Raw genomic sequence first — 15,417 nt, forward strand, 5'->3', positions numbered from 1 at the left:
AAAAAGTCTACTTCTATGTGTTTATGTACTTGAGCCCTGTAGGTGCTGTTTGTCATTCTGTTGCTTGAAGGCTGTGTGTGTTCTTAGCAAATTTAAACTAATTAGAACAGTTTGGAATATGACTCTGCTTAATTAAGGAAGTTATTTTTACTTCATTTCTTACCTGACTTATCTGATTGCATTTCTATAGACACATCTAGTTCCTGTTTCCCTTCCCACACCTTTTTTTAGTTTCTTCCCCCTTTCTTCTCCATTGTTATCAGATTCTTGATTTACTGTACAGTAGCCAATATCCATAAGAATATAATTTTATCTTCACAGCAGTCAACACACAGTGAGTTGTGTTGATTTGAGTTGCTTCAGAACTGGTTAGTGCCTTTGTTCGTAAACCTGATTAAATAAAGCAAAATATGTTGTGTTCTTACTAAGATTATCTTTTATTCCTACACAGACCTGGAATAGAACATTGATAAAAAATGTGGATGTGTTGCAGAAGAAAGCACAAGTGTTCTATATAGATTATGGATATGAAGAAAATATTCCACTTTCGTGGATTAAAGCTCTACACAATGACATTGAACTGTTGCTTCCTCCATGTGTGAGTTCTATTTTCCTAACAGCAGCTGAGATATTTTAAATGAATAGTTCTGAAATTAGTGTAACTTGTGTCTCAGTGTAACTGTCATTATCACAGTATTCTGTGTTCAGTGAAAGTGATGCATAAAAACTGCTATGTTACACTAAGTTCACCTTCTGAAATGTTTCCTAGTTCTTTCATAGGAATGAGGATGGCTGCTTGGCTTTTTTCTTCCTAATCTCAGAATTCTTGGGTTCTGAGATGATTTTAAAAAAACCAAACAAAACCAAACACAAAACAAACAAACAGACCCCCAAAATCACAAAAAAATACCCCAACCAAAACCTGCAGGGTGGTTAGGTCTGCATGTCCCTTATACACTAGAAGACAGCAGGGGAAACATTCCCCCTGCATACTTTAATCTGTTCTCATGGAGTAGTGAGAAATTGCTTGTAGTTCGGGCAAATTTTGGAGTAAAGACAGCTGTTGGTCTGAGTTCATTGTCAGACTATGTGAACGTCTTCCCTTTCAAAATAGATGGTCTAGCTTTAATCTGTGAGTTAAACTAGTATGCTTACCTATGCACAAAGAAGAATAGAGAAGCATTCTTTGAACCCAGGGCAACTATGACTAGCTGCTATTGGAATAGTCTTTCCATAGCTTGTTGACTCTCTGCTGGGTCCATACAAGATTTTGAGAGCTGGCTGAATCTTGACTTAAAGCCCGCAGTGTCTGCTGAGCACAAGTTAGACATGCACCTGTGGTCAGATGTTATGTGTGATACAACCAGGCCTTAAATAAGACAGCATAAGTAGTGGGAGAATCAGAGGAAATGTAGTTCACAGTTTGAAGCTAATTTCCTAATTCTTAACTGTCTTGTGAAGAAGTTAGTTGAATTGATAGCACTTCAAATTCCAACAGCAGCTTTAACTTTTATATGCAAGATAGTATTTCTGAGGGCCTTAATTGTTTACTCACTCTTTCTACAGAGCAAACAACCCCCTATCCCCTCTTGTTCTAATTATAATTCTTTCTAGGCCATTAAGTGTTCCTTTGCTAATTATGATCCAAAACAAAAAGGATGGAATGGAGGCATCACCAGCTTTTCTTCCCAGCTCATGGGAAAGCACTGTTCAGTAACTGTTGTTGACATACTACAGGAGGAAATGATGTTGAATTTTGCTGTAGATGTTGTTCTTCCAGATGTTGGTAAGTACTTGGTAGTGTGTGTGGGGGGGGAAAATCCAAACACAATTTGTAAGTCTTTCATGTGCACTTTCCTCCCCCCTGCTGATATTTTTAAAAGAGGTACTTTTTTTTTTGCTCTCATCCCTCTTGTGACTCTCCCAACCTGCCCCTTGTTTTTTTTTTTTGTTTAATTTTCTTTTACTTTCCACATAGAGGTCATTTGAAAATGTCTGTACCTGAAATACCTTGTTATGCTTTATAACCTTAAATTTTAGTAAGGTTACTTTTCCAGTTGAATTGTTATAAATTCTGCATTTTCTAGATTATCTTATTTTTGTTTTAATAGATGCATGCGAATTTGGGGTCACGTTGTTCCTTTTATTTCGTACATTTTTAACTCTGTAAAAATGATAGCATCAATTTCTAGTTCTGCTAAGGATTTAAGCAGCTTTTGTTATATTTCATACCTGCTCACTAAAAAAAAATCCCAAAGAAAGCGCAACTACTGGATATTGTTGTATCTAGTCGGAGAACTCCAGGCATGTTTACATTTCTAACTTGGCAAGCCTCAGAAGATAGAGACAAGCAGAGTACCTGAGCTTTGAGGAGTCTGAATTCTGATTTTCAGTTGAGCTGAGGGGGGTAGCTTTGATTGTGGAACCAGATCAATACACAGAAGGTGTGCCTGTTGTCATTACTGGAAGGGCTATTTTGTTTGGATTTTTTTTCTGGCTGCAGAGCAAGAACAATATAGTGCTAAGAGCGTAGTATTTTCATTGGTATGCAGCCCATAGAAACTTTGAAGGAAGTGATGGGTAATCCTTTTAGCTTGCTAGATAGAATTCCTTGTGTAGGAAGCCTATTTCCATGTCATAGTCCCTGCAGTCTATAAAGTTATGGTTCAGCTTAGTCCTGTGTAAAAGCAACTGATTCAGGATTGTGCTTGGCATATGTCATATTTGGTTGCTTTACAGCAAAACAATATAACTTGCCAACCTCTTGGAGAGAAGATTGCAAAAATATCACTGCATTCATGAAATGTTGCATGCATTCAGGTTTTCAGTTGAAAATAATCATATTGAAAGCTTGGAATGCTGCTTCATGCATTGGAAAAGGAATATGTCAAGACTTCTTTGTAAATCTTGGTATCTCATTGCATACTCAGTGTTGTAAATATGGAAGTAAGTTATAATTCCTTGTGTCTGAAAAGCTGTAATCAGTTTTTTAGCTAGCAGTCTTCAGTGACTAGGAGTAAATGTTGATTGTTACTGCTTTGTTTTATTTAGTCTAAGAATCTTGGAGCTGTGAATGTCTTCAGAAAAACTCAAGTAATTGAGTTACTCTGAAACTACTTTTGTATTGCTTTCTAAGTATATTAAGTGCTCAACAAGAGCAGAAGTAGAACATACCTTGTGATAAGGATATAGGTCAGGCTCAGAAGATGGTTCTGAAGTGAAACTAAATTAGTAATAATTTGTACAGCAAATAACTTTCTTACATCTGTATTTTAGGAGACTGCCTAGGTAAAGTACCTTTAGAAATGAGGTATGATTTAAGTCCAGGGAGTAATGTCAAAGGAGGGGACTCTCCAAGAGGTAAGAAAGCAAATCAAACCTCTTACTAGAGACAAAAAGACTTGGGGAATTTTTGGTCCTCCTGTGTTGTATGAATGTAGTAGATACTCTAGCTGTTCACTACCATCACCTCCTACTTAAAAACACTGGCCAGTGAAGGTTCCTTCAGTTCACTAGTGACAGCAGCACATGTGCTTTTTAATAGTAAAAAGTATTTGTTTAGTGATGATTATGTGAGCATTAATTTCATGGATAATATGACAGTAGCCTTCAAAGTCCAAGGAGTCAGCAAAAAAGAATAAACTGCTTCAGCATATTTAAATTTTGTAGTTTAATTTAGCACAATTTTTAGGTCTCTGAATCCTGGCTGATGAGGTTGCACTTTTCAAAGTCGTCTAGCTTTTGATCAGTAACTTTTTTTATGTACAGTGTCAGAAAACCATTCTAAGGGAAGTAAAGAAAAAATACCTGAAGATGAAGAAAAATCTCTTCAGTGTGGTAATTTGGTTGCAGAGTGTGTCTCTGTATGTATCGGAGATGCGTTTTCTGGAGTGGTCACCTGTGTTCAAGATCCAGAAACCTTCTTCTGTCAGCAGATAAACAGTGCCCGTAAGTGATGCATTGAAAATGGGATGTAAGGTACCTAGTATGGCATTCTTCTCTTCAGTAGAGAGTGGCTGGAGGGAGGTGTTCCTGGTCTTGTAGTCTAACCTGAAATGGTGACTCCCTGTAGCTTTAGGCTGTGCCTCAGTCCGTTAAGAGCCATGGTGGTGTAGAGGATATTGTTGGCAGCATTAGCTTTTAATATTGCTTTATTAACCTGTAAGGTGATAATTTGTGGGGAGTCTGAGTAGCGCAAAGGAGAAGGATGGTGCAGCATGGATTTTAGCAGTCTGAAGTAAATTTGTATCACAAATATTTAGTGTTAAATATGTTCTCTCACATGTTGCATAAATGCACATGAGTTTCTGATGACTTTATTTCTATAATGCCTTGTTGCTTTACCTCTGGAGGGAAGGGTTTCCTTATAGGCTGGGTTTGTGGACTGAACTTCTTTGTTACATAGTATGGCGAGAATATCCGAGTATGAGAAGGCCAAGTAATAGTGCCCAACCCTGCTTTGGTGTCTTCTGATAAAGTAAAATGTAACACCTGAGTAACACTAGAGTCAGAGTGTTAGGCTGCAGGGGTTTTTGGTGCATCTCCCACTGTGCCCGTAAACAGTTATCTGGGGGAGAATAAGAGCCGAGTAGGTTTGCGGGATGCATCCTCCTAGTGCTGGGAGAGCCAGCATTTGTTTTTTTCAGCTAAATGGGGTTTTGCAGCTGATGTCATCTGATGCATCTCCTAACCCTCAAAAGAAGGTTTCTAGGTGCTTATGCAGCCTTTCAATTCTAGGTAGACTCATAGCATCGTGTGTCCTTCGGCAAGAAATGACAGTTGTCATCTGCCTGTTTGAACAGGTCTCTTCCTTACTTTCTAGTTGCCTCCACTAGCTTGGTTTCAATTCCTACTGGCTTTGGTTTTGTTCCTGCATTGAAAAAGTCAGCATCTGATTTTCCCTGTCTGTTCTCTTTACCACTGTGATTTCTCTGATTCATGTGAGGATTCTCTTCTGTCTTACAGATTGAAGAGTCCTAGTCTCATCACTGTTTTGGTATTATGTTAAACATTATGTGAAATAATCTCCATTGTACTACAAGATGTTCTTCCATGCTTTGAACTTAAGATTTATGTACTTTTGTAATAATGACAAGACAGTATTCCAAAACCTATATATTTTAATATCAGGTCAACTTGCTGAGCTTCAAGTGTCTCTTAATGAACACTGTGACAAATCTCCCAGTAGTCCAGCTTTCCATCCTGCTGCTGGAGATGTGTGTTGTGCCCAGTTCACAGGTAAAAATGGAGTGAAATTATGGCTCTTAATTTATGTCACTTTAATTTGTTACAAAAATAAACTCATTTTATAATTACATTTAGAAATGTTTCATATAGGGTTTTTTATTTGTGTCTGGTTTTAGCTCTGGAAACATTTGGTATTGATTTTAAAAAATTAATAGCAAATGATGACATCCATAAAATACTAGTTTAAAAAAAGACCGTAAAATGGTCCCTTCATTGAGAAAACTCTTAGCACTAGGTTCATTTTTGTATAAAGATTTTTAAGAGACCATGAAGAAATCTGTATTTTTATATGTTGGTGAGCACTATTTCTGTGGCTGGAAATAAATATAGACTTGGAATTTTAGACCCCAAAAAGGGACAGAAGAAATGGCATTATATGTAATGATACTGCTCTGATAGACTTATCAAAATGTTATTTAGCCAAGACCTGATAGTCCTGAATTGTATGTTAATAACTTAGTTTCCACCTGTCAATTATCACTGATGTCAAATTTCTACAAGTCTCCTGACAAAATTGAATCTTGCCTAAACGTAGCCTAGTATTCTGCATAAAACAATGTTTTGTGCTAGGAATTGATAAGTCTCTATGAAAGAAATACCTTTTATTTATTAGAATCTGAAGTCCTGTTTACCTAAGTGCAGCAGGGTAAAGATTGATCTCTTTCCTCACAGATCATTCTCCTTTTCATCCAGCTTTTAACAAGAAAAAAACTCCACGCATTGCTGTTCTTGTGCCTTTTTTTCTGGTCAGAAATGTTGCTGCTATAACTTCTTTATGTGGTTGATAAACATTCTTGGTCACTTATTTCTTTCCATTTCCTGTGGTTTTGCTGCTTTGAATAAATTAGCTGTGGGACTGAACAGATAATCTGAAATAAATGCTTTTTTGCACACTCAGAAAAAGCTAGTACTGCCAATAAGCTGGCTTGGCATTTGAATGGGCACTGGTTTTGGGTGCCTAGCTAGGGAAAGCTATCAGTTCAGTACTGAACAAGCTGAATGTCTTGATAAACTTGTGTAAGCTTGTATTTCTGTTTCTCAGATATTTTAATTGAATCAAAATACTTAAATTATTAGATCTTTTGTGTCGCCTTTGAATTGCATGTGATTGTGGTCAGCTGAAATACGGTTTGCTAAATCCACAAAATGTAGTCAATTCTTTGTTGCAATATGTATTGGGGACAGAGGGAAATGTCTTTATGGAAAGAATGAGTTTGCAACACTCAACTCATATGAGAGGTGATGATGGTAGATTTTGCATCCATAAGGGTTTTGTGAAAGTTTGTGTGAACTGTAATGCTGCTGTTTTATGTTGAAATTGACATTGTATTTTTATATCGGTATGCCCAAAAAATAATTCTGTTCTCAGAAGTTAAAAGAAAGTACAATGAACATCTGTGTGTTCCTTTCTAGAAGACAACCTTTGGTATCGTGCTGCTGTTATATCATATGCTTCTGAAGATACTGTTGTGGCAGGCTATATAGATTATGGTAATGTTGAAGTTCTTCCGCTGACTAGACTTCATCCTATGATTCCAAGATTAACTGACTTGCCAGCCCAAGCCATAAGATGTGCCTTGGCAGGTATGAAGTAAATGATAAGCTGTTTCAAACTGTGTAGAGGCAAAGTAAGTGGGGTTAGATAACAATTACATCTTTATTTTATGTTGAGATATGAGGAAGGGTGGAGGTAACCGTAAGCGTAATTTCCAGATTTGTTAATTGTTGTGGCATATCTACAAAATGTAACACATCTTTCCTAGTGTACTGGTGACCTGCAGTTGTATGTTTAGTATTAACAGACCTGTTAGGTTTTGCATATGCTTTTGTTCTAAGCAAAATTCAGTCACATACTGGATTTGTGGAATTCTGAAATCTGTTGCAGTTCTAACACTGCAGGGGAAGGCGAAGTTTCCTTCTAAAGTTCAGAACTGTATCTGTCCCCCATCCCTGGAGCAAACCTAGTGAAACTTCGGGTAGACTCCTCTTCATAGGCTTGTGAAATCTGTCAAGTTGGAAAGGACTTTGATGGTTCCTAGTTCGTCCTTCTGTCTCAAGCCAGGATCATAATCTGTTGTTTTTGATGTGCTTGTTTAACCTGCTGTTGGAAATTGTTTATATTTTCTGTTTGTTCCCATCACTGTGCAAGATAGTAACCCCTTTGGTTCAGTGCCCTTCCTTTACAATACTTGATGTCTATCCTTCCTTTACGATACTTGATATTTAACCTGCTTTTCAATTTTTTTGGCAAAGGTCAGAGCAGCATTCTATCTTTGTACTTTGGAGGAAAACATAAAACAATGCTTCCCTTGTATGTAGAGATGGAACCAATGCATATGGAATGTGACCTAGAGAAATCTATTTCTGGGGCAAATCATGATACCTATAGCTGCTAATGAGTGTTCTTGGACTAACAAAGGTTTTAAACAAAACATGGACACAAAATGATCAGATAAGATGTTTCCTGATTAGAGTCAAGGATTGCTGCTTCACAAAATATATCTTTCTGGAAGATACCTTCTGCCAATCTGTTACTATTAAGTTATGGCTATAACTTGCATTTTAGAAATAAATCTAGTAGCACAAATAGTAGGCATTTAAGGAGGAAGAAGCTTGTAGTAGCACATATATTAGCTGAGAGCTGGTTAATGTTGTACAAAAATATAGATTGTATTAATGACACCCAAAGAATTTCACACTCAGAATGGATTAAAGAATGGAATTTCACACTAAGAAGGTATTAAATCTGAATTTATGCTTCTTTTTGTGTAAGAGACTAGTTGTACATGTTCTGTGCAGATCTTTGTTAAATCCAAGTTCTACAAAAGTTCAGAAACTAAATAATTGTGTTTGGAGTCTTGTTAAAAGTGTGAGGAACGGAGGTGAGTTACTTGGTGTATCTGCTACTTAATGTATTGTTTTGAGCAGTGGTGTTGTACCTTTCCACATACTGTTGAGACTTGGATTGTCCTCAAAACCTTTCTATATTATGTGACTTTTTAGGTGTAAAGCCACCATTAGGAGCCTGGACCTCAAAAGCTATTTCTTTCATGAAACAACTGGTGAAAGACAAAGTGTTCACAGTAAAAGTAGTGGATAAAGATAGCTGTAGATCTATGGTGGAGCTTGTAGATGCATCAGTTACACCAGTAATAAATATATCGAGCCTTCTCATAGAGAAAGGCTGTGCAGCTGAGGAGTCAAGGATGGCCCTACCAGCAATCAGAATGAGTGATGTCAAGCAAGCAAATGGTGAGTAAGAGCAAAAAAAATCCTACTACTGTAGGTACAAAGAATGCAAGTTCTTAACTCTAAGAACTTTCCAGTCTGGCTCATGAACTCAACCTTCACTGCTCTGTTTAGCCATGGCAACTTTGCCATGAAGAAATTGTGTGTTTGCTTGTGTGTCTGTATGGGTATATATATGTGTGTGTGCATCCATAACAAAGTTGCAATTGCTTACTTTTGGAAGATGATACTAGTATTACACTTTCTCTGGCTAGAAGTCTTACATCCCACTTCAGCTGGAAACTGTGACTAGTTAGTACCTGCTTGTCTTATGCCCTTGTCCTCTAGCTCAAATAGTACTTCCTTCTTCATTGTCCTATATTTTACACATAAACCCACATATTTAGTCCTTGAAAATTTGTTTGACTGCAGTAGCCTGTACCACTTCAGGGCTATGCCTAAAGGGCCTTTTTTCATTAAGTGACCAAAGCTTCAATGTGAAAGACTTGTGAATTTTATGTCAGATTTCTGTGTATTGTGGGAAGATTCCTAGCTTCTCTCATATAAAGCATGCTAAGCAACTCTTTTCCATCCTTTGGTAAAACTGTATCTTTTTGAGCCATTTGTTGGGTTTTTTTTTGGTCAATCTTTCTTCCTTCTGGAGTGGAAAATTCAACCAGCTTCTACTACTTTGAGCTTATTCTTCAAAATATGCAGACTCTGCTTTGTCACTTCCAGTAGGTATGTGGCAGTTGCTTACACTGTGAAGGGCAGCCTTAATGCATGAAGCAACTGGCACTTTTTTTTTTTACTTGCTTTTATTCTGCAAAGAGACTGTCACTGAGAATTAGTTTGTTGGATTATTTATAACATGAAATTCAAGGACACAAATGAGTGTTCAGGATTTGTAAATTTTTTTCCTGTAAAACTTATTTTAATTTCTCTTCCTTCCTCTAAGTTTCTCTTCTCTTCTCTTTCCTCTCTAGTTTCCTCTCTAGAGGATGCAACAAACAAAAGAATTTGCAAGTGGAGTAAATTAACTCTTGAACAAACTGTAGATGTTCTAGTGTGTGTGCTGTACAGTCCTGGAGAATTCTACTGCCAGATTTCAAATAACAGTGGTAAGTTTATTCAGCTTTTTTCTTTCTGCTAGTTTCTTTGCTTCCTGATTTGCCCTTTATTATCATTTTCATGTGCTAATGTTTCAAGTGAGCTTATAGCACCAAGGCTTACCTCTGAGCTTTTTGTATCTAAGAGTACCAGTAGAATGATGAAGAAATTGGATGATGGTACGTAAAGATTCTGAGATTGAAAACTGAAAATTTTGAAGGTAAGCAGTTGAGTAACATTTAATCTAAGAATGTAGAGAAAAGTGATAAGAGCTACCGTAACCTAGGCAAAGGATACCTAAACAGAAGATAGCAAGTAAAAGAACTGTTTGCTGGGACCATACAATGTTTACTGGAGCTCTCTTCTGGTACTCCTTACTGTTCCAATTTATAAAAACTTAAAAAGATTCAAAAGAGATAAAATAACATGAAAATGAGAAACCAGAGTTTTTGAGAGTTGACTTGCTCTTGGATAAGCTCAAAAAAGATCTCGTTCTTCTATCTGAATGTATGAAGACTTCTGGTAACCACTGTCTTTTTAACCTACTAGAAAGAGCATGATGAAATTCAGTGGCTGGAAGTGGAAGCTAACTGCATTCAAACTGAAAATATAGGGCAGATCTTAAAAAGTGAGGGAAGTTTTATTCCTTGACTTATCTAGGGATAGTACAGATTTTTCATAGCTTATTGCCTTTAAAACATGACTGAATTCTTCCCTAAAAATTATATTATAGAACAGGCTAAAGGACTTAATCTAAAAAAATAAATAAGCTAGCAGGATGAGATCCATCATCATTCATTATATGCAATGGCTGAACTAGATAATTTCCATGGTGTTATCTGGCTGTAAAATGCACTTTAGATTTTGGAGTGGAGAGTGCTTGTTGGATTAGTAGGAAGAATTACTGGTCATTTTGCTATCATACTGAACTAATCTGTCAGCAAATATCAGCCGTTTTGCCTCTTCCTGCTAATAAGTCTGTATAGTAAGTTAAATAGTTCACTCACAGTCGTCAGTTCTTTTTTTAAATGAAATTCCAAAATTCACAAAAATCTCCCATGAAATTTTTTATAAGTAAGCTATGTAGTGAACAGTATTGATAAAGTTCAAGTCAGCTTATTTCATTAATCTCTTTTCTTTCTAATTTTCAGAGTTAGTTGCTCTAAACTTACTTAACAAATCATTGTCTGAATACTGTCAGAAAACTCCACCAAATGCTTTTAAACCCAAGAATGGAGAACCTTGCTGTGCTTTTTTCTCTGGTAAGTAACAGACTGAAATATTTTTAAATGGTGAACATAAAGGAGAAAAATAAAATTGTGTATCTGATAGTCTGCATTGGTAAAGGATAGAAAAGAATTGGATTTATTTACTAAAAAATAAATGCTGGTAAACTTCCTAAACATGTGAAGTAATTTTTTTTTTAAATTTTTAAAATTAGATGATGGCAATTGGTACCGTGCTTTGGTGCAAGATGTTACCTCACATGGAACTGTTAAAGTATGCTTTGTGGACTATGGAAATGTTGAGGAAGTACCACTGGATAAAATACGGCACATCTCATCCTCATTCCTAAAACTTCCATTCCAAGGAATTAAATGCTGGCTCTCAGGTGGGTCTTCTTACTGATTCTTTCTCTTCTAAGCACTATTGCATTTAGAGACTTGCTGCTTTGAGGGAAGGAGGTGATGACAGGATGTACTTCACAGAGCTCTGTTGTTTGGGGTTTTTGTTGTTGTTTTTGTGGGTGTGTTTTGTTTTAGGGTTTTTTTTTTAAATAATAAACTTCTGTTTTAAACATCTGGAAATTGTGGCATTTAACAGAATGTGGCTCTTCCCTGACCTCCTGACAGTGTTGTAGAATGATCTGCATGGAGGTTACTTACTGATTTACCAGTCAAAGGGAAGTTGTTTAGTTCTGCTTCATCTGTAGTGCTTACTAGCTATTGGTTGCTGCCTTGCTAGGAGTAAATATGCTTTTGTGCAGCTTAATTATTTCTCTAAATTTTTGCAGGCAAAGGAGGTCATCTGTTTTTATGAAGCAAGCTGGCCTTTCAGTTCTCTGTAGGGATGTTTCATTTGATTCCTGCAGTTTGGCACCATGCTGCTTTTTCTCAGTCTTCTACCAATTCTCTGTGTCTTCCATTTCCACACCAAATCACTCCAAATTCTGCAGAATTATTCTTTCTTTCTAATGTAGTCTGCTTGGTTTAAAAATAAAAAATGTGGAAATGGGGAAAAAATTCAAAAACACTCACACTTTTTCTGCTACTTTGATAAAAGGGGTGTATTAAACTGATTCATAAACAGGCTTAACAGTGTTGTTTGTGCTAAGGCACAAGGATTTACCTGGTAGAATATCATAAAATGTAGAAAACAAAGCTTGGGAGTCCTGAGGAAATGTATTCTTTTAGCAGAAAGGAGGAAGAGGGAGACCAGTTAATAGGATGAAGTACAATGTGTGTCTCCAAGGTAGTAAAAGTAGCCTTGGTATTTCAAATTGTGCTTTATAAAAAGAAAAAAGGAATTCCTTTAAGGAAAATATAATGTTGAAGAAAGTCACTTAATGGAGATATTTTGAACAAGTTCTCCTACTTCCTAGGTATAAAGCCTGGTAATAGCCAATGGATTCCAGAAGCTACAGCAAGATTTCATATGTACACTGCAGGGATAAAGCTTCAAGCCAGAGTAACTTCCCTTTCCAAAGAAGGGGCAGGTGTAGAGCTTATTGACAATTCTACAGGTCATCCAAAAGTGATCAATGAGATATTAACTTCTGAAAAATTGGCTGTAAAGGAAGTTCTACAAGATAAAAATAAGTTTCCAAACAAGTCTGTTGACAAAAAAGGTAATTAAATGAATATTAACTTTTAGATTGAACAAGAATTTTCAATATTTCAACCTTTAACCAGGATCTTCCTGTTTAAGTATAGTTAATAATAAACATGCATAGTTTTGATTATATTGTCAGTTTTTACAGTTAAACACAAGCTGCCCTGCAGGTGGCATTATAGACAAAAAGAGAAAGAGATAAAAATCACTCAGTATGCCTTAAATTATTGCTATTTGAATATTGGGTAGTAGAGTGTTACAAATTTGCTATGACTGAAACCTTTCCCACAGCAAATTAAGCGAGAATTATCTTGGTTTAGAGTCTCTTCTTGAAGTGAAGACGTGCAGTTATCGCTAAAATTCAAAAATATATTCTGTAACAGAATACTTATGTATGTGCTTGGAGGAAAGTGGTACACTGCATTTTCTTACTCTTTCTATTAGAAACCTCACTTCGGTGTTGGAAGCCAATTGCATTGGCTATAGGTGAAACCGTATGGGTCTGTGTAACAACAGTTGTAAGCCTAGACTTGTTCTACGCTGTACTAGTTCCAACTAAAGGTAAGAAGAAGTGTTCTCTGTTCCTAATAAACAGTAAGAAGTCACTGCTGCAAGATAGTTTACAAAATGAATGTTTATAGTGAACTGAACCACATGGAAATGTAGCTTGGGCAGTAGAAAAATATAAAAATATAAAATATAAAAATGCCCAAGGTGGGAGCAGAGGAGCTTAAAAGTAAGTGGAGGAGCTTAAAAGCAAGTAAGTATACCCAAATGTGGTTAGTTATCAAGTCTATTCTTTTCTGTAGATCAAGAGAAGCTACAGAAGCTGTTGATTGACCTACAAGGCTATTGTAGATCTCTTAAGAACCGAACCTTCAAACCAAAAGTGGGTGAAGCCTGTTGTGCCAAGTTTTCAGGTGAGGCAATCATTTGTTTGTTCTTACATTTCCTTGACCAGTGTAAACCACAACTTTCATCTATGCTTTAGAAAAAGGAAAACCAGCAACTTTAAAGTGCTTACAGATACCTCGATTCTGTTACAAGATAGCCTGTCTGTATCTTTAGGGCAGAGAAACGATATGACAGTCCAGGAGAGAAAATAAAGAATAGGTTGTGCCCTGAAAATGTATGGAGCTTTAAGAGGAAAGAACAGACAGCTACTGTTTAAACTGAAATGTTTGCTGCCCTGAGTCACAAGGTCATGAAATTCATGACAAAGCAGTAGTGCACGTCTGGTTTGGGGGTGCCTGGGTGTTGTGGTGGTGTTGCTTTGTGTGAGCATGAGGTGGTGACACTGGCTATGACAACTGATCATTCAGCCTTGTTAGCCTAACAAGCTGTCCATGCATAGTGAACTGTTAGTTCAAATCAAAACCATTCTTAACAGTGAGAGGAAATTAATTTTTTAGTTTCGTGTTTGTCAAGAGGGGATACTCTGCTGATATATTAGCTTGATATTTAAAAAATAAAGTAGCCTTGACTCATAAATATTAAATGTTGACTCCATTTGGATTGTTACAGGAGATCTGGCCAAGTGCTGAAAATGAATTTGGGTGGTAGATCAGATAGCAGCTCATGGAAAACAGGGTAGATGAATTAAATACTAGACAAACTACAAGAGTACGCTTGAGTGTTTGACAGTTGTTTTTTAACTTCCTTTTTTTTTTGTTGATGGCTCTTCAGGATAATTGACAAGAGATTATTTTTTTTCTTTTAAATTTTGGTTATGTTTAGAGAAGGACTGTGCATTGGCAAACAAAAGCAAAGAGGTAGAAGTACAGTGTGCAGACGTGCTTAAAACACTATTGTAGTAAAAATCTTATTTGTAAAATTCTGAAAGCAACGCTTAAATCTTTATGAATACAGCAACCAGAAACTATTCCCTTGTTCTGTGGGCTTGCTTCTTGTGAAGTGGCCTTTCGTATATACCAGAGTAAAAATTCCTGGAAAAATACAGATTCTTGTTTTTGGGATAAGCTGTGTTTATAAGATGGTAAACTTCACATGTGATTCTTCTTGTCCCAATCTCTTCAGGTGATGGCCGTTGGTACAGAGCTCTTGTTCTAAATGTTTGTCAGTCTGAAGTGAAAGTACTATATGCAGACTATGGGAACACAGAAACATTGCCAGTTTCAAAGGTGCTGCCAATCACTGATTCCTACTTAAAGCTGCCTTTTCAGACAATTATGTGTTCCCTTGCAGGTAAAAGAACTCAAAAACCCCAGCTCCTATAATCCCTGAACATCATTAGATCTGTATCTATCCTGATAATAGTGTTCATTCCTTAATACTGACAAACAACATGATAACCTGCTGAAATAGTATCCTGGTTAATACTGTGAGAGCAGTTTTAGAAAGTATGTTTCCAGTTAATTATCTGTAGAATCTAAGCTATTTATATTAGCAAAATTTAGCATCATATTTTCAAAAATGGTGATAGCATTATTTGTAAGATTCAAGTCATCATAAAGGAATTCTTCATAGAACAAAATTGATCGTACTGTATTTTTTGCAGGAATTGAGAAAGCTGAGTGGTCTTCTTTATTACTTGACAAGTTCATAGAAACGGTATTGAATCAATGCATCACAATTACAGTGAAAGGGATTAATGGAAATGTTAATTTAGTAATGGTGGAAAAACTTTGTGAAAATGGTAATCTGAATGTAGCTGACAAACTGGTAATGGAAGGTTTGGTCAGCTCCTGCAAGGCTGAAGACTTGCATATTGAACATCAAGGTACTTACTTTAAATTAATTTATTCTTAATTTAACCTTAATTTGAAGAACTCTGGGAATGTGGAATGCATAAGTGATTCTTCTTTCTAAAAATCTTAGAGAATTCTACATAGAATCATGAAATGGTTTGGGTTGGAAAGGACCTTAAAGGTCATTGAGTTCCAACCCCCCTGCCATGGGCAGGGACACCTCCCACTAGATCAGGTTGCTCAAAGCCTCATCCAGCCTGGCCTTGAACACTTCCAGGGATGGGGCATCCAC

At 36.5% G+C, this 15,417-nt stretch overlaps 1 protein-coding gene across 1 annotated transcript in view; it reads left to right on the forward strand.

Annotated features, from left to right (window-relative positions):
- Positions 1 to 451: 451 nt before the first annotated feature.
- TDRD1 (tudor domain containing 1) overlaps positions 452 to 15,417 on the forward strand; it is a gene marked incomplete at both ends in the record, with an annotated part of 18,853 nt that continues 3,887 nt past the window's right edge. Inside the window, 15 exon segments of the mRNA XM_010080698.1 lie at positions 452 to 598; positions 1,615 to 1,786; positions 3,277 to 3,360; positions 3,769 to 3,948; positions 5,131 to 5,238; positions 6,661 to 6,831; positions 8,251 to 8,499; positions 9,474 to 9,596; positions 10,737 to 10,847; positions 11,027 to 11,197; positions 12,188 to 12,433; positions 12,862 to 12,978; positions 13,227 to 13,337; positions 14,455 to 14,622; positions 14,936 to 15,157. Of these exon segments, the coding sequence (XP_010079000.1) occupies positions 452 to 598; positions 1,615 to 1,786; positions 3,277 to 3,360; positions 3,769 to 3,948; positions 5,131 to 5,238; positions 6,661 to 6,831; positions 8,251 to 8,499; positions 9,474 to 9,596; positions 10,737 to 10,847; positions 11,027 to 11,197; positions 12,188 to 12,433; positions 12,862 to 12,978; positions 13,227 to 13,337; positions 14,455 to 14,622; positions 14,936 to 15,157 (2,380 nt within the window).

This window comes from Pterocles gutturalis, unplaced genomic scaffold (genome assembly GCF_000699245.1).
Source record: "Pterocles gutturalis isolate BGI_N339 unplaced genomic scaffold, ASM69924v1 scaffold31399, whole genome shotgun sequence".
Classification (NCBI taxonomy): domain Eukaryota; kingdom Metazoa; phylum Chordata; class Aves; order Pterocliformes; family Pteroclidae; genus Pterocles; species Pterocles gutturalis.